This window comes from Jatropha curcas, chromosome 10 (genome assembly GCF_041381405.1).
Source record: "Jatropha curcas cultivar XTBG-Jc1 chromosome 10, XTBG_Jcur_1.0, whole genome shotgun sequence".
NCBI classification, from domain to species: domain Eukaryota; kingdom Viridiplantae; phylum Streptophyta; class Magnoliopsida; order Malpighiales; family Euphorbiaceae; genus Jatropha; species Jatropha curcas.
Genome location: NC_143160.1, coordinates 4895482 through 4914001, shown reverse-complemented (window position 1 = coordinate 4914001; position 18520 = coordinate 4895482). Strand labels below are relative to the sequence as shown.

General features: G+C 34.1%; 3 protein-coding genes and 1 long non-coding RNA gene across 4 annotated transcripts; 1 reads left to right on the top strand and 3 right to left on the bottom strand.

Moving 5' to 3' along the window:
* Nucleotides 1-932: 932 nt before the first annotated feature.
* On the bottom strand, nt 933-5711 carry LOC105640329 (AP-1 complex subunit mu-2). Its single transcript, XM_012224610.4, has 11 exons — nt 5325-5711; nt 4974-5120; nt 4817-4879; nt 4539-4715; nt 4350-4453; nt 3075-3182; nt 2717-2813; nt 2399-2496; nt 1776-1917; nt 1553-1675; nt 933-1253 (listed from the first exon to the last, which is right to left on the bottom strand). Exons 1-11 carry the CDS (start codon nt 5451-5453, stop codon nt 1155-1157), a joined length of 1287 nt encoding a protein of 428 aa, XP_012080000.1. The 5' UTR covers nt 5454-5711; the 3' UTR covers nt 933-1154.
* A 119-nt stretch (nt 5712-5830) lies between these two features.
* Nucleotides 5831-11665, top strand: LOC105640328 (uncharacterized). The gene is made up of 3 exons (XR_005177557.2): nt 5831-6225; nt 11191-11229; nt 11342-11665. It is a non-coding gene; the product is annotated as an uncharacterized LOC105640328 (long non-coding RNA).
* Nucleotides 5945-10515, bottom strand: LOC149492959 (lysM domain receptor-like kinase 3). The gene is made up of 10 exons (XM_089726791.1): nt 9858-10515; nt 9133-9330; nt 8786-8922; nt 8592-8681; nt 8412-8517; nt 7898-8049; nt 7638-7735; nt 7368-7506; nt 7038-7136; nt 5945-6791 (listed from the first exon to the last, which is right to left on the bottom strand). Exons 1-10 carry the CDS (start codon nt 10513-10515, stop codon nt 6627-6629), a joined length of 1842 nt encoding a protein of 613 aa, XP_089582917.1. The 3' UTR covers nt 5945-6626.
* A 1289-nt stretch (nt 11666-12954) lies between the features above and the next one.
* LOC105640327 (oleosin 18.2 kDa-like) lies at nt 12955-13606 on the bottom strand. Its single transcript, NM_001308757.1, is given in 1 exon segment — nt 12955-13606. A coding segment is annotated over 1 exon segment (444 nt). The 5' UTR covers nt 13540-13606; the 3' UTR covers nt 12955-13095.
* Between the last annotated feature and the right edge of the window lie 4914 nt (nt 13607-18520).

The window sequence follows — 18520 nt, the reverse complement described above, 5'->3', positions numbered from 1 at the left end:
AAAAATATTTAATTTTTACGGAACAATATAGAAAATATTCATGTGAACTTTTATATGTGTACGAGATAGATAAGAACACTTTTAAGTGATGTTTTCTATTTGAAAGAAAAAATATATTAGAACTATTTCAAACTAACATTACAAAAATTCATTGAATTTTCATAAATAAAATATAAGAGTAAAAATAGTTATATATTTATAATAAAAAAAAAGCTTTCATATTTTGAATTCATGGAGTGATAAAAGTTAGATAAGTTGCGATTTTCATATATTACAATTTCATACATTATCTTCTCCTTTTTCTCTCATTCTCAGCGCCGAACAATTTTGTTTCTTTCCATTTTTTTCTATCGGAGAAAGAAAAAGGAAATCTATAATATATAAATTAAAAAAAAAAAAAAAAAAAAAAAAAAAAAAAAAAAAAAAACTCTTAACTTCTCTTCCTCACTCGCATCGCAAAACACAAGCCACAGAGCGCTACAAGTCCATCAATTCTCCATATTGCATTTCTAGCATCATTGATTGAAGAGGTTGACTCTCAATATATGCTTTTGATCGTTGTCCTCACCAGCAAAGAGAAGTTTACCAATTTAGATCCGATCTCTGGTTGCTTGAAATAAGATTTTTATACTCAGCCTTTAGTTTTTTTTTTTTTTTTTCCTTTGAAAAAGCCTCGATCTTACTCTAAGGAAACCAATGAGCTTCCGATCTATTTGCTTTCAAGGATCTAAGAAGATGAATTTCATATGAATTTTGAGTTTTCAATTTTTTGATAGCTGTTAGCAATTCAATTCAGTTGATCTTTCAGGTGAACAATCCTATTCATTCAGTTTGGTGAGAAATTCGGTCAATTAGTTTGATTGAAAAATTGAGTAAAAGCTAATTGAACCAACATAAAATTCGTATATTTTAACTGCCAAACAAGATTGAAATTTAAAAAAAAAAAAAATTGTGTATTTTTAAATGTTTGTCATGTACAAGACATCAAAACAACATTAACACTACATAAAAAAGGTAGAGAAAAACAACTTGACAAGGAACTCTTACGACACCAAAATTTGGAAGAGAGACCACTTGGGAATCACCATTATTACTCTACAGGTTCCACAGCTATGCATATTTACGTGACTGGAAGATGTATAATCAATAGATTCCTACATTAGTCTTAATTCATACTCGCCAGCCATCGTTATGTACCTGACCCATGGTAGAGCCTGATATCCGCTTTTTTCAATAATCTTCAGGTAGCGAACCTACAAAATCCCAAAGTCGGTATATTATTGAATTTGAGAAGACTGGCTCACATATCCAATAAGAACTCAAACAAGACCGTGTACATGGATCGGTTAATAAAACAAATGCATGGATGCACTGCACATATGAAACTGACATATGATGTGCTGATGTTAAAAAGGCAGCAATGCACGAGCAGCCCCGTTGCAGTAGTTATTGAATCAGCCATTAAAATGATTTTAAATATGCTTTTCCATAGAACCACCAAGGTGAGGCAAAATATATGCACGATCCCTTAAAAAGATATTGAAGGATGTACCTGAATCCCAGAGACAGTAAAATATGGAATCTCAAACTTAACGCTGATGGGAGCTCTTCTCTGAGGAGTTGCTTCTTCGGCAGTTATGCTAGGAAAACTAAATTCTGCCCTCAACATATACTCCTAAAACAATATTTTACAAATGAGATTAAAAACATGAAATTTTGCTCTTTCCCAGTAGCAGTTGAAAACAGCATTCATGGGGCTATGCACAAAATCCTACCTTATTACCAGGAAAAGATTTAATTTTCCAGACCAAAGCATCATTTTCTGGGGCATATGTAGCAGAGCCCATCGATGTACGGATATTAGGATTTGTGGAATCAGATGGCACAGGCAGTTCAATTTCAACATTAGTTGCAGTGCTGTGCCAAAAAACAACAGAGTAAATTCACAAATGATATTGTTCAAAATAGAAAGAAATAAATAAAATATGAAATGCTAATGGTTCTGACAAATGAAGTGAAGGGAATAAGAAACCAGGTGTGTTTCAGAAAGGAATAGTTTAGTCATTAGTGTCTCTAGACATACACTTGTACTCAACTTGTACCACAGGTACAACATTTGTAAAGCATGCACAAGAAAAATGGAAGTAGCAACATGCCTCCTACCCTCCTCCCTCCCCTGTCTTCACCCGGACAGGAGGCAAATGTTAATGGATGGCTAATATTGTGGTCATTTCAAGAGATTGGACAACTTTAATTTATTGAGGAAAATTAACTGTTGATAACAGCCAAAAATCAAGTTTTTAAATTTAAATTGGGGCCATTTCCTACAATTAGCAGCAGACTGATTCATTTCTGCAACCAAATTTATCGTCATTTTTTCTTCACAACATAAACGTACCTGCGCTCCTTAAACTGACTCCGAGCTTTTACCATTATCTCAATTCGACTTCTAGAATGCTTTTCAACTTGAGCTTCCACCCAAATGAGAGGTTTAACCTGAAACCGTAAAAAGTAGAGGTCAGATGCTCTAAATTTGTTCAATAAGCGAAAAAGGTTCGTATATTGATGTATGGGGCCGATGTCGATCAACTACTAGATTGCAAGCAATCAAGCATCTCACGCCATACATCATTATCTGCCCTACCCATCAAAAGTAAAGCAATAGAACATAGCAAAAAGAAAGCAGGGGCAGATCATACAAGAACATAGGACAAACCTGAGTACTCAGTCTGTAGGTCATCAGATCAAAAGATCCATCTGGTGGTATGAAGGATATTGTCCGGTCATTTTCAAATCTAGCCAAACGTACACATCTAACAGAAGGAGGAGAGGAAAAGCAATATAGAACAGGAAGCTAAATGTCAGCAAATGAAGTAGCAGTAAAAATATCATAATCCCAGATTCAATTAAAATATATTAACATGAAGGCATCTCCAAAGAGACATGTAATCTTATGCATGTGAGCATCACACATGAAGGTGTATATACTATATGCTTATGTGTGCATATGCACACACATCATTAACTAACGTTCAAGACCAAAAAATTTAGAGAAAAAAGTTTAGAAGACCTACTGATGAAACTTGATATCATCTAAATCAATAGCTTTTCCTTTTGTTGCTCGACCTTGAGCCTCCAAAAGTACTCTATCATTCAGGCCAAGCTTGCATTCAGGCATGCCGCTGAAACAATGATGCACGGTCAATTTCAACCAATTTCATACACAAGTACCTTATGCTGAGGGATCTTAAAAATTCCTCCACTTCAAGACAGAAAGTTCAAGATGTTCAATAACATTACTATCAAAAACATATTGTGGAAGAGAATGGCAATTTCTTGCAGTCTTACTTGAAAATACATTTAGAGTGAAAATGCTTTAGAGCAGGTCTAATTTTTGAAGTAGCTTTCACTTGGGAATTTGGAGAATTAAGGACCACAGAGATGTTATATGGTAATTGTGTTGATACATTGAAACAATAGATTAGAAACTGATTATTTTCAAATAAACAGATAAACAAATGCATTGTAGTTAAATAAGGCTTTCACATGTCTTTCAAGCTTTCTTTCACAAAATTTCCTAGGTCTACAATTTTGTCTCTCTCTTAACTAGAAACATTCTATATGGATGACTCATCACACATATTGGAAAGAGAAAAATGAAGCCATAATATTAGCTTCTAGTGATGCATACTGCTTGGATCTCAATGCATTCTCATTTATGTATATGGATATGGGATCTTTCATATATGCCTAAGGATGCTCCCATGACACTCAGGTTCTATCCACTTTCTCCATCCTGCCCACCCTCTATGCAACATTGCAGCCCTCATCAACAACCTATGTTCATCTTTTCCTTTAATTTGAAATTGTTCTTTTTTCTACTATTTTAATTTTGTGGCCATATTTAAACCCTATAATTTTCCAGAGCAATTACTACACAAGTTTCATATGTTACCAAACAAAGATGTGATTTCAGAATTCTGAAAGTCGTTACTGTAGCAGCTCAAAGATTAGCCTCCTCACAGGTCCATTCTTCTAAAATTTTCTGGTTTTTTAATTGCAGTGTGATTTCCAAGGCAACCACTTGAGAATTTCTGACAATAGCTATGTTATACAAATGCAAATATAATGGAATAACAGATTAACTAAACAATAATCAACCAGACTCTGTGAATTGAAAGTTCCAAAATTAATATTCATATCTGCAAATCTATAATATGGCATACAGCCAAACACCAGCTGGAGACAACATAATTCTATAGACAACAGGCAACCCTTTCATAAATTCATAATTCATCCTAAAAGACATATTTACTTCAAACAATTTACTTGGCAGAAAAGCCATGCACCTCAAATATGTTCTCATCTTTAGTGCCCCAACAACATCTGAACGTATTATTTGCCCATTGCTGTTGACAAGTATATTGACACTCTCCACCACATCTAAAAATACCTGATAAAAAACAGAAATGCCTCCATAAAATGCCAGAAATGAGCTCAATTATAAATCAGTAACATGAACAAAAAAGCCAACCTACTTCATTTTTCTTGTACCGTATCCCCTCACTGCGCCAGGATACAGCATTTGTTACCGCCATTGGAGGTCGGGCAGCAACTTCCATCCTATAAGCATCAGTCTTGATAAACTCACTAAGAATCTTCGCTTCAGTATATTGAGGGAAACCAAAGTCCATGATTTCATCAAGCAACTCGTACTGTCAAATGCATAAGACATCTTTATAACCCCATCAAGCCTCTAACTAACATTTTCATATGTTTCCTTTACAAGCACACAAAACACTTGTTTGTTACTCACCACAACCACAAAGTTATCCCTCAAAGATTCCTCTTCTAACTCTTCAAAATAATGCCTGAATACCTGTATGAAGTTGAAAGAAAACCATGAACACTTTCGTAATTATACTATTATGACAAAATTCGAGAGTGAAAAACAAAATCATCGAAGCGATTACATCAACCACACGGTGCAGAAAGAGAAGCAGGCTGGCAGCATTGCAATTCTGCCTAGTTGCAGTCATCAAGTATATATTATTGTGCTGTATAAACAAGTAAGTTACTCCATTGTCATAGACCACTGGATTCTGAGACTGCGGATCACCCTGAAACCATATCAAACCAAAATTGAATAGATAGCCTTTGTATTTCAGCCATTCATAAATTAAAGCTCGCACATAAAACGCTAGTCTCCGTCTATCTAATTGAAGCCGAATCTAATAGTATAATAAGATATAACGGAATAGCCGATCAAAAGGAAATATGCATATCGTCACATATGTGAAGAGATAGAGAGGTGGAGAACGGACCTCTTTCTCGATAAGCTTGGTGAAGAAGCGCTCGGCCTGAACGGAGGAAACGTCCCCGCGGTAATCACGCCAAATCAAGATACGGCCTTTGATATCTAAAAGAAAAAGCGCCGAGGCGGCGCCTGCCATTGATGGAGCAGATCGAAGTTGCAGATGTGAATCTGCAACTGTGATTGGTATCGAAAGAGAATGAATAGAATACGAGAATGAATGATCAATGTAACGATTCAATTTATTGATTTAAGCTGGTAAATAGATCCGTTTCGTTGTGAAGGAAATTATAAAAAATGAATAAATTATAAGATTTTAGAATAATTTTTGCTGTTGATGAAGTCGAAAGAAAAAATTTCTTGTGTGAGAATACGGTGGTCTACCATAGTCAGTCTGAGCTGGGGCCTGGGAGACGAAAGTGGAGTGCCATGTAACGCGCTTGCATTTCCAATTTTAATTTCTGCACGAGTTAAGCTCCACCAGGCCGACTTGAATCCATCCCATCTGGTCCGGGCCTTTTGAGTCCGTCCTCTATGATTAGGGTACATATTGGATGGGCCCCAGATATGTTGGGCCCATAAAGTATTGGAGCGACGAGAAATTGGGCCACAGAGTATTGGAACGACAACAAAAATTCATGAAATAGTTTATCGGCGGTGACCGTCCTCTGCAACCAGAGCACGGCTATGCTCTCTTCTCTGGTGGAATTTTAGTTGAATTTGACAATTAAAATTAGAATATAAGATCTGAAACTCATCGTAGAAGAAGATGAGGAAATACCAATCTGCAGAATGAATCGCTTTGGCATACGAAATTCAGAATCTCCAAATAGCCAATTGCTTAAAAGTCACCAAAAGCAGATTAAGACCAGTGTCCATTGAAGATGAAGAAGCTATCAGCATAATTTCTGGTATTAGTATTTTGTCTATTTCATTTACTCCTTACTCTGTGATTTATCATGCATCAATGCATCTATCATTAATCTATGTGATGATCAGATAATCAATATTTGATGATAGTCTCATCTCATTTTTTGGATATTTCTGAATTTGCATTTGCTTTTGGGAGTTTTAGATCACTTAGTTAAGCTATTTTTTTGTCTATCCTTAGCCTATATTTAGTTGAGTTGTTTATTTCCTTTTGTTTTAATTATATATTGAAATAGCAAATGCAAAAACCTTTGGCATCATCTTCATTTTGAAAGTACATGGACAAGTTCTTACATATTTGACCATAACTATAGTGGTTGAGGTTAATTAGATGAACCTTATACTAGATAGTGCAGCTAACCTTTAGTACAAACAAACTAAATCATCTTCCAACAAATATTCCGGCAAAGTCTTGGCTGCTTGCCCCAAGTGATGCTTCCCACTCTATCGAGGAGGTCAAGATATTAGAGAGTGCCTGGACAATTTCTCTCATCTCTGGTCGATTTAATGGATCTTCACACAAACACTGCCTGGATATTTCTGCCATCTGCAATATTGTAATAGTCAATGTGGAAGGTGGCATGCTTGTTGCATAAGAATTAATATGCACATTTATGCATGTATATGTGCATGTTTGTGTTATAGGCTTAATTCTCTGGAAGACTGGAGGAAGAGTTCCTTTGTTTGCTTACTAACTTTGTCTAGCTTTTACTTAAGCTTATTATTCAAGTCTCATTGCTTTGTTGTAAATAAAGATTCTTAGGTTGATTGATGTAGTAGCAATAGTACCGACCTCACACACTTCTTCCATGGGATAGCTTCGTTTAAGGTTAACATCTATATTAGCTTCCAAAGCAGTCTCTATGTCTTGATTTTTGAATATTGTCAGTATCTGATCACATTTCGACCAAAAAATATAAGTAAATAAATCCATGCAGTAGTGAAATGCTAAATGATAGGTGAGAGAGGATATTTGCTTAATAAATTGAGAATCTGAAGAAAGAAGGCTGGAAATACTGGATGAGTTCTTTCCCTAGAATTGCAAATTCATTATTAGGCAAAGGTTTTCTCATCTAACATAAACGTGGTCGATTGGAGAGTAGCAACTCAGTTATTGACTTACAACTGTGATCAGTGCCTTCATCTTATTTGGTTCTCGGTTATCACGCATGAGAGCACGCTGACCTGTTATTAGCTCTGCCAGAACCACTCCGAATGCAAATATATCAGATTTAGTGGTCATTTGCAGTTCACGCACAGATCTAGCAACACATTAGCAGATTTTAACTCTACAACTGAAACAATTAAAAGATTGTAGATATAGAAAAATGCATCTTTTTCAAAAGTAAGTTACTAAATTTTAATTTTCTTGAAATATGAGCTAAAGACTCACTCGGGAGCAATATAACCTGGTGTTCCCACCAAGCGAGTTGCTATGAAATCTTCTTCATTTGACCGTTCTACTAACTTTGCCAGCCCAAAATCTGATACCTGTAGAAACAGCATTGAACTGGTGCATGATGCTAGGAATAGTTTAGTCAGCAGTAAAAAAATATGCAAAATAACAAGCAATATAACTATAACTGAACAAAGGACGAAAAGCACATAGACATACATAGTCCAAACATATAACAGTTACAAATAGTCAAATACCTTTGCCCTGAGTCCCTGATCAAGTAGAATGTTACTTGTTTTTATATCACGGTGCACATACTGTGCCTTTGTGTGATCATGAATATATTCAATTCCTCTTGCGGCATCAAGTGCTATTTGAGCTCTTGCAGTCCATGTAAGGGGTGTGTGACCTGACAATTGTGAATGTTAGAACCTTGTAGAACCAATAGACTATGCAACTTATTTATACTTTTTAACAAGATCCTATTGTGTGTGATGTAATTCTTTTTCCAAACAGCCTACTGTCACTTCAAGTAGTTTATATGTTGTTTCAAACTGATTTCCTGGTAACCTTCTGTCTATAATTGTACATAGATTTTACCTCTCTAGATTGTGAATGTCTGCACTTCCATGCTAATCATGCGAAACTATTTTTAAGATATAGCAAATTCAAGCCTCATTTATACTGCTTATAAAAGAGTTCCTTGTTGAGGACTTTTGTCTTAGCACATTCTTGAAAACAAAGTGGAAGAAGCATCTGTCCCTACATTACCTTTTAGCATAGGGTCATGAAGATGATCACTGAGGGATCCATTCTGAATATACTCATATACTAGATAAAGGTGGTTATCCCCACTTGCATATCCCAACAGCTCCACCTAAGCCATGAGTTTCTGACCATTAGAAATTGTTATAGATTTTCATTTATGTCCATCCGATTATTATTTCTTACCACGTTAATGTGATGTATCTTGCACAAAACTTTGAGCTCTGCATAGAATTCCTTTGATCTGCTAGATTTCATTTTCTTTATTGCAACTTCCTGTTTCCAGATGTGGCATCAAGGTTTTGTAATTGCTTTTGAATGAATATAGGCAGTTCGGCTAAATAATAAACATATACTGTTGAAAAGATGTGATATCATACCCGTTCTTTTAATAAACCAATGTACACACTCCCATATCCACCCTCTCCAATTTTCATGTTTACATTGAAGTTACTTGTGGCCTTATCAATCTCGTCCACACTGAAAAGAACTGGTCTTTCAGATTCAAAGGTGGCATCTACACCAAGCAATTTTGTTTCATGTGAGATATGTCGTTTATGAAAGTAACAAAAATTTAATAAGTGAAGTTATTTTGATGTGTCTCACATGCCACAAGTATTTTTGTTATCACAGTTTTTTCAGGATGGCAAAATTTTTCAAGATCGTCACAGCATTCGGTTAGATTTAAATTTGAAACTTAACTCAATTTTGACCATGGTTAAAATACCTTCAGTGTCAGTTTTGTGAAACTGGCTCTGTAAGGAAATTCTTGAGGGACTTTGGCGTTTGTTGACCAGCTGTGGAAGTTTTTCTCTGTTTTTGTAGTTTCTGATCCTCTTGATAAGGAATAGGATCAGTGTGCATACTGAACATAAAGTGGCAGCTGACAATACCACAAGGATAATTGTCAAATGATGTCTTTTTCCTGGCTTGAGCAAGGACAAAAAGTGGTTAGTTTGCTTAAGCCGTAGAAACTCATTTGCTATAAGGTAAATAAATATAACATAAATGCTGCCTGCAAAATAATATTTTGATAATTTCTCATAATCTCGTTCAGATAGTTTATTTATCTCTCAAGATTCAAGACAAATAAATACATGTAAAGCTTAAGCAGGCACACCAATGAATGATACAAAACACAGTACTGGATAGGAAATGGTACCATTAGCAAAAGCAGAGATGAACCATGCTAAGCTAGACACATGGTTTGAAGCATTTCTTTTTCCATTTCAAAATGAAAAGACATTGCACCCTTGATATAGTTGAAGAAAAATGCCTGGAAGTAATAAGTATCTACATTCTATTTAAATTATATAAGAGGAGAAATAACTTATTTGGCACTATATATAGAATGTGGCATCCCTAGGATTTTATGAGATTAATAATCAATTGAAGATAATTCTATCTTTTAGCTAAGTCAAGCTACGTTCTCTAACCAAGAAAATGGCTAACCTTGCTTTTGTCCTTGTCTTCCTTTCTTTTCCATTGGAACAAATAACACCCACCCTATTTCTATGTAACTTGGATTTTTAATCAATCGTTCATTTAAATCTTCAATTCCACTTAGTTTTGCAGATAGAATTTCTCCAATCCCTGTCAAAGAATCATTCTCTTGAACTGTATATGTTACTATTTCTTGAGACTGTACTTTTATGCACCCACATAAAAGGTTTATACTGATCATATCTTCAGCGATGAATAGCTCCTCTACATTTGGAACTTCCCAAGCTTGCCCACTATAGAGCAGACTTGTTACCTTCATGAACGTATCGCCTGATTGTACTTTATAAGAGACATCATAAAAGTAACCTTTGGTGCCATTTACATATTTGCATGTGCAAGGAACATATATAAGATAGTCCTGTTTAAGGCCATGAGTGATAGGTTTAATGTTGGATATGTTCACCGAGTAGAAAGAGGCGATTTGATCTATAGTCAGTCCTTCAGAGATGTGATATAGGTAGGAATTACATGTCTGAATGTGTTCAGAGCAACTAAAAGGGTACATTAGGCTTGCCTTGTTTACAACATTTTGAGAGAGAACATTAGTAAATAGGGTAGCAAAGAGAGGAAGGAAGAGAAAGTGATGATTTTGTGAAGCCATATTCATGGCAGAAAATCAGTAAGAGATTATATGATGAATACAAATTTATTGCCTTTTTTGACTATTGGGAGCATACTTGTTAGGACATCCAATAAGCAAAAAATTATGGATATTAATTTGTCTTTCCTTTTTCAGTCAAATATGCTGATTAATTTTGATTTTTGCACATATTTTTAATACTATCCCACTCAAGAATCTTTCCAGATGGAAAATTTTGAATTGTTGCTTGTTTTTTGTCCCTAACTTTTTGGTGCTTTACTTACAAACTCTAAGCCTTCGTTAATAAGGTATCATGTTGACCTTATTTTCTTCCTAATGCTTCTAATGCTTCATGCTAAGAAAGAGTCAAATGTCTTCTAATGTCTGGAAAAGAAACATATGAATATGAATTCTTAACTCGTATAATTTAGCTGATTTTAATCTATTCCGTTGTCTAATATTTTAGTATCTTTGGAAGATGCCAATTTGAGGCCGAGCCTGAGAGTTGGCTGCAGGATCTTAAATGTCATGATTTTGATAAACAAAAGGATCAAATTTGAACATTACATTACAAACAGAGATGCCATTCTTGCTTAAAAAGCACACTCTTAACCTACGTCATTATTTTGTTCTTTTCTCCTATTATATGAGCAGAAATTGCAAAGTCCATTTTATCTGCTTGTCTTTACCCTCTGTATGCAGAGCAGTGTCTCAATGTACATGGAACTTCCTTAATGGACTGTATGTATAACTGATCCTTCTTTTCCATAATTGATAAAGTATTCATGAGTTCCTTCTTTTTTATTTTATTTTATTGATCTTTGTTTTCAACCGCCTGTTCTGTTCTTTGCAGTATAAGCATTTTTGTAGGATCAATTTGTAGGGAAATGGAAGAATTACAAATTCCTGCTAAATGCCAAACAGACAAGCATTGTTACTTGTTTTGTAGGGATTAAGCTTGAAAGTTTATAGCTTTCAACAACAATGGCAGTTTTCTCAGGCTGATCATTTGGTTTGGTCAGTTATGAAAATGGTCCCACTGAAAGCATGACATATCCCCATCCAGTGAACAGTTTAGTTTAATCTCTTTTCCTTTTCGTGCACTATTTTTTTCTTTGCAGAACGAATAATAGATTGGTATTCATCTTTTGCGTATATATGCATAGCCATTTTGATATTCGTCTTTTGCATATATATATCCATAGCCATTCTGAACTGACATTTATCGTTATCAGAAAAATGTCAGACCAGTGAACTTACTTGTTAGTTCAGGTTCCCAAGTTAAGAGCTCAGGCACTGCTAATATTTAACAAACCAACACTATTTGCACTGCAACCAATCGTACGAGCCTAACTTTTTTAAGAAAATGAAATGACATAATATAATTGACTGCAACTATGTTGGAGCATCAATTTCCTTTTATTGTTTTGGGTACATCAAACGCAGGGCTGGGCAGGGGTGTTTTGGCCTTCTGCCAATCAATTTCAAATTAAATTGTTCCCCTTTGAAGTTTGTATATGTATATATGTTATCCCATATTGGTTTGGCCCACCTTGGTTTAGAATAAGATGTTGTTTTCCCTTTGATCTAGTTCTTATTAACATGGCTTCCAAGCTTATAATTTACTCTATTGGTTTGGAATAAGGATATAAGCGTTCATAGAGTCCTCTCCTCAGGATAAAGTGTTCAGTCAAAATATAAAATTTAAGCAATCCTCCTCCTCTTATCTAGCTTTTTATAGAGCGTGCTAAGTCTTGTCTATCTTATCAAGTTTTTATTTTTCAAATATCTAATATTAATTACTATTAACTGTCCAAAACATTTCAAAATTTAAATTTTTTCTCTCTTCAGAATGTACATACAATAGATTTATTGTTAAAAAATATCAATAGTAGCTCCATAATTTCCTTCTTTTTAATTTTTATTTATTTATTTTTGCTCCTTAAACACTTGAAGTCTAGTTTTAGCTTTGATAACTATACGTATATTACAATTAAATCTTTAGAACTTCCCAAAGTTCAAATTTTATTTAAGGGGGGTAAAAAGTAGAATTCCAAATTTTTTTTTTTCTCCCATTTTCATGGCATTTTGAAGTGATTAATTGCTCTCGGTTTTGGCTGATTGGATTGCTGTGAGGCCCAAATGATTATTTTCCATCTCTTTTTCTGTTCAGATATCTTTCTGATTTGAGAAAATTAACCTCCTTGTCCGACTTTCTCCCCCTTCCTTTCTCCGTCCTAATATTCACCTGATCCCAAGTACAATGTGATGTATTCATAAGATTTATGGATCACTTCCGCTTTCAATTTTTCAATATTATTATTATTATTATTATTATTATTATTTTGGTAACAATAATCCTATGATTGGATTTAGTGCATCTGCATAGCCCTCATCTGGACGGGTGATAAATATTCACTAAAAAATGAAAAACTGGACAATTAGGATCAAGAAATAAAATTTATTTCAGTAAACAGAAACATACAGCCAACCAAAGCTATGGGCAAACAAACAAGTCTTATTACATATTTATGAAATCCATCATCAAACTCAAACTATATTAGCTTATATTATTTACCAAACAACAACTACTGCTAGACAACCTGATCATGTCTTTGCAACTTCCTGGGCCTTCTGGCCCACCTCCCTAGCCTTCTGGCCCAATTGACCCGTCGTTTCTTGCGCGCGCCGCTTTGCCATTTCCATCTGCATCGTCCAAGATCCTCTCATCCTGCGAATATAATTAACCATCCACGACAGTGAAGAAAGCGCAGTGATTCCAAAAGCACCGGACGTCAAAAACCCTAACACCGACAACCCAATGACCAACGCCGCTGGTACCAGCACCGGACTACAAATCACGAACAGCGGAGTCGCAACAGCTAGCGCAATGAGTGTTCCAGTAAGCGTTATTCCAGCAAGGAAAAGAAGCGTCCCACTCACCGGCAAAAGAGTGACAACCGCTAAAATCTGTGAGGTCGAGAAGCCGCCCTTCTCCTTTAGGGCTCCTTTGTGCCCTTCTCCGCCTGGTCGTCGCTCATACTCGGCCATGGAAGCTTAAAATAGATATCGTAATAAGCTTTTTCTTGGAAGGGAGAAAAAGAGTAGATTTTTGCAGAAAGAGATGGAGAAGAGAAAGGAAAGGAGAGTGAATTTAAGGAAATGGAGAGATGGACACGTGGAAGGAAGTGGCACGTGTTGTATATATAAGATGGTAGAGAGTTGCATGAGGAATGTGTCACTATATATACGTGTTTGAGGATTTTGGTATTGTGTCCTGTAATGGAGTTTATCTCTTTCTTTCCCTCAAGAAAGTGAAAACAGCTACTGATGTTTGTCTAGATTGTTCATTTCTCGTTCTATTTCTAATTCTATCAATCAATTTTTTATAATTAAGATAAATATATATATATATATATATTTTTACTCATTCTTTTTACAATAATTTATATTTAAGTAAAACTCTTTTTCATACTATTAGAATTGACTCGTCTAAACAAATCTAATATTTTAATATTAGTTATTTTAATATTACCTTAGGGATAAAATTTGTCTGACTAGGCAGGTGAGTTCCACTTATCTAAATGCAACTCTCTCAATGTAGGTATTTGGACACTTCAATTGTAATTATGGGTTATGTGAATCTTCCGTAGGGGAAAAGCTTCAAATGTACGTATTGAAACATTATTACATATCTGATGGTGTAAGACATAATTATTTTTCTCAAGAAAAAGAACCTCCCTCTTCAATTGTCAGTTTTTCCAGTTATGAATACGTGAACAGCCAGTGATTATTCAGTTATCTTCAGTTTTTTCAGGTGTTTTTTTGTTAATAAAAGAGAGAAAAGTGAGTGAGTGATTCAGTAAACTTTTGTACGGTAACCTGTGTTTAGCTTACTACTCCATTGAGACAGATAATTAAACATCAATTAAGATTAAGGTAGATAAAACTAATTATCCTTAACTTTGAAATCAATTGTTTGCAACACTAAATTTTACTAAATATTTAATTAAATTGGTATATACAAAACATAGATTCAAAAATACATACATAATGTAATTTTTTTATTTATCTTAGAGAAAAAAAAAGTATTTTTTTTTTATTTCAGGATAATATATAGTATTACAAGTCTGACATTATACGGTATATTAAGCGTTATCGGTTGGATGGGTCCAAGGTCAAAAGAGTTGGCAGCTTTCTTCAGTTCTGCACGGCTTTTGGTATCAACGGCTAAGATTTAAATTTAGCGATCCAACGATATAAATATTTTTTAACAGCAATGCGTCAAATTGTGAGGCGGTACATGCAAAATTGGCAAGTGAGTGCTTTTGAGTTTCGGCCATGCCCTAATCACCTACCCTCAAGGCCTATTGTTAGGTTGGTACAGCTGAGCTGGGCCTATTGCATATGGCAAGACTGGCCTGCTTTAGCGCATTTGTTTAGTCCATATTAAAGCTAAAGCCTGATTAGCGAAATTAGGTTTATCTCATCAAATATACATAAACTAATAAAAATCAAAAATAGAAAAATTAGGAGACTTAACAGGGAATGAAACTTTGATTAAAGGAGAAAATGTAATGTATTAACAAATGATTTTTGTAGAATTTAATCACAAATATTTTATGAAAAGATGATGCTAACTCATTATATATATTCTTTTCCAATTAAGTCAAACCATGGCCATAATATTCCAAACTCAGATGAACACTTTCTGCGCAGATGATTAGAGAAGGTTTATTCCTTCTTCTTCTTCTTCTTCTTCTTCTTCTTATATATTCTTATTCTCTCTCTCTCTCTCTCTCTCTCTCTCTCTCTCTCTCTCTATATATATATATATATATATATATATATATACATCTAATTAAGATTTTGTGCTGCTACTTTATCTTCACACATACAGAGATATTTGGCAAATCCTATATATGCTTAAAGATACAAGAATATATGTATGAAGAAAGTTGAATTCTTTAACCCATAATCTTGTATTAATTTATACTCACGCTTATGGAAGCTATGATGGCCATCATCATTGGTGGGTCTGACAAAATTTACACTTTCTATAAAGGAATTATTAAAAAAATATTTTGTTATTATTGTATTAATTAGCTAATTAACCTTTTTTACTTCCAGTTCTAGAACTCGTGCATGTGGTATGTCCAAACCCTTCTCTGCAGTACAAGCTTGTGTGTATAAATGAGCATTGAACTTGTATTGCATGTAGCTAGATAGATTACTATATATTTAATTAGATAATTTCAGATAAAGCTCAAAATCATATCTACCATTGGATTTGGGTCATCATGCATTTTGAGGTGCTAAAGCTCTATTATATATGTTGTATCCAAAGATGGGTAACATGATTAGCCGAGCATTTGATTAATACTACATTTTTTTTTCCTTTTCTTTTTAATTATTTGGTTCATGTACAGTTACTTGTTATTCTGTTTCATTATCTCGAGCAAAAGAAAAAGGTATGAAGGATTGGGCACTTACAGAGATTTGACGTGGATTTGGGAGTATTACACTTTAAAAATTAGTAATTGAGATTGGAGAGTTTATTTTTTATGTTGCAAATATAAACACAAATCACTATCAAGATGAAACTTATTTATTGGAGTTTTGAAATTAAAAATAACAAAACTATCGAGGTAAAGTCCATTTGGATTCGAGTAAACATTATAAATGTTGAAAGAGCGCAACACCAGTGTATAGTTAGAAATATCCTTACTTAAATTGAAATAGTATATTTATTATTTTAGTGTACAGGTAGATCTGTAAATCCGATAATAGATAAATTATTTTGATTCATATATAAATATGTTAATACAAATTCAGAAAAATCATATCTCAAAAAAATAATCATTAAAATTGAAAAAAAAAAAAAACCAATTTCATATAAATGTTACGATCTTAGAAATTTCATCCCCAATTTATAATTTTTAAAAATTATATTCCCAAATATAACTTCTGTTTCCTATGTTGCATTTTTCCGATAATAAAACTGCACAAACAAAGATAATTTTTCAACATGAATTGCGAAGATCGTGTGCTATGCCTTACAACTTATTTATGGATTGAAACATTATAAATTTTTATTGGGGTGAACGTTGAGTTATGGACAGGGCAAACCACAAATGCATATATACAAGGAAAGTTAGAGAGTAAAGAGGACCCGCATGTTAGGATAGCTTGTCGTGTGTAAAAATGCTGCCAAAATTCACCTACTCTTTGCTTCTTTCTCACGTCTTTGCAGAGAGAAAGATTGCTAGCTTTGATGGATTCTGAATCCTCTAACTGTTGCATTCTTTACACTTAAAAAGCCCAGCACTCATTTCATTTTTCACTTCACCAATTAATTTCTTCTCTGACTCGATTCTTGAAAAGGAATTTTATTTTGGAAAAAAAAAATAAATTCTGTCTCAGATATCCAACAGTACACACATCACTTATTATGAATTTTATATGATAAAGAAATCAGAAATTCAGAGGTTAGATTTGGTGCTCTAAAAATTCCAAGAAAGATAAAGGTGAAGCTTTGGCGATCTCGAGATGCAATAAGGAGGCGATGAATTGGAGGACAACAGACGTGACTGCCTTTTCCGTCACTGTAATTTCTGCTATGTTAGCCCCAAATCCAGAGAGACGATTAAGTGAGAGAGAGAGAAACTAAACAAGGACAGTTTAACCTTTTCTTTTCTTTTCTTTTCTTTCTTTCTTTTATTTATTTATATCAGTATCTGTGCCACAGGAAAACAAGATATGCATACACAGTGCATCAATCAGTTTATTCTATTATATATAAATGTGTGTGGTGTGGGTCTTGCAAGTGAAAGAAAGAAAGAGTGTGAGACTGACAAAAAGTGAAGTTTAAACAGAAGACGTGGTCGTGTTATGTGATAAGAGCTTTTGTACTGCTACATTAAAACGACACATGAACATGATTGAGTGTGTATATATATGTATATATATATATATGTGTGTGTGTATATATGTAAGTGTTTGAAAGAAAGAAAGAATGAAAAGAATTAGTCAGTCGAAGAAAATAAGGAAATTCGAAAGTCATCTCTCACTCACACTCAGTCCACTTCTCGCTGTTTATCAACATTGTTTTTGCTTAGCTTCAACAAAAGTCCTTTTTTTCTTGGAGATAGAAACTTTTTTAAGTGCAATTTGAAAACCCTAACCCTAATTTTTCTTCTTTAAAGAAAATTATAGCAATGTTATGATTTTATGGACATTTTTTTTTTTCATTTGCATTACCCACATTCTTTAAAGATCTATTAATTAACACGCACATTAATGCAAGGATTAAGTGATCTAAGGAAAAGGGTTATATACTTGTATTATAGACTGTACATAAGGTTAAAGCTCAAGTACAAAAGTATGGGATTGAGAGAGAGAAGGAACTGTTATGACTTTTGATAGACGCTATACGATTTTGTCTAGCAAATATTGTGGATGATAAGAGTCGAGGAGGAGCTGCAGCTGGTTGGTGAAACAAAAGCTGAAAACCCTTACATGGAAGAACAGAAGAGCTACTTTTCAAGAATCGGATCCAATGAAAGGGGCATAAAACTGTGACTTACTGTTCTGGATAGTTGCAACCATAGAAATGAGAGGTGAGATTGGTTTTTCACCTTCTTTATATTTTATAAAAAACCATATACGAATTGAAGCCAACAGATCCACACTGCACGTACCCTTTTTTTCTTCTTTTCTATGAGATTAATTAATTGGAAAAAACAAAAGAAAAACTTGACTTTGGCTATTAAAGTCTTTGAAATTCTTAATATTTATAATAAAAATTAAATGAAAATTAACTATAAGAAAAAAATAATTTGGTCAGTTAGGTGCAAGTTGGAGTTTCATCTGGACATGTTTAATACTGAAATCTTGTTGAGAATGCAAACTCTGTGGTCCTCATCATGAACAATAGCAGAAAGGAATTGGAAAGAATCATAAATATTTATATAAGAATTATAGTACTATAAAGAAAGACTAAGATATGTAGACTTAGGCTAAAAGAATCCTC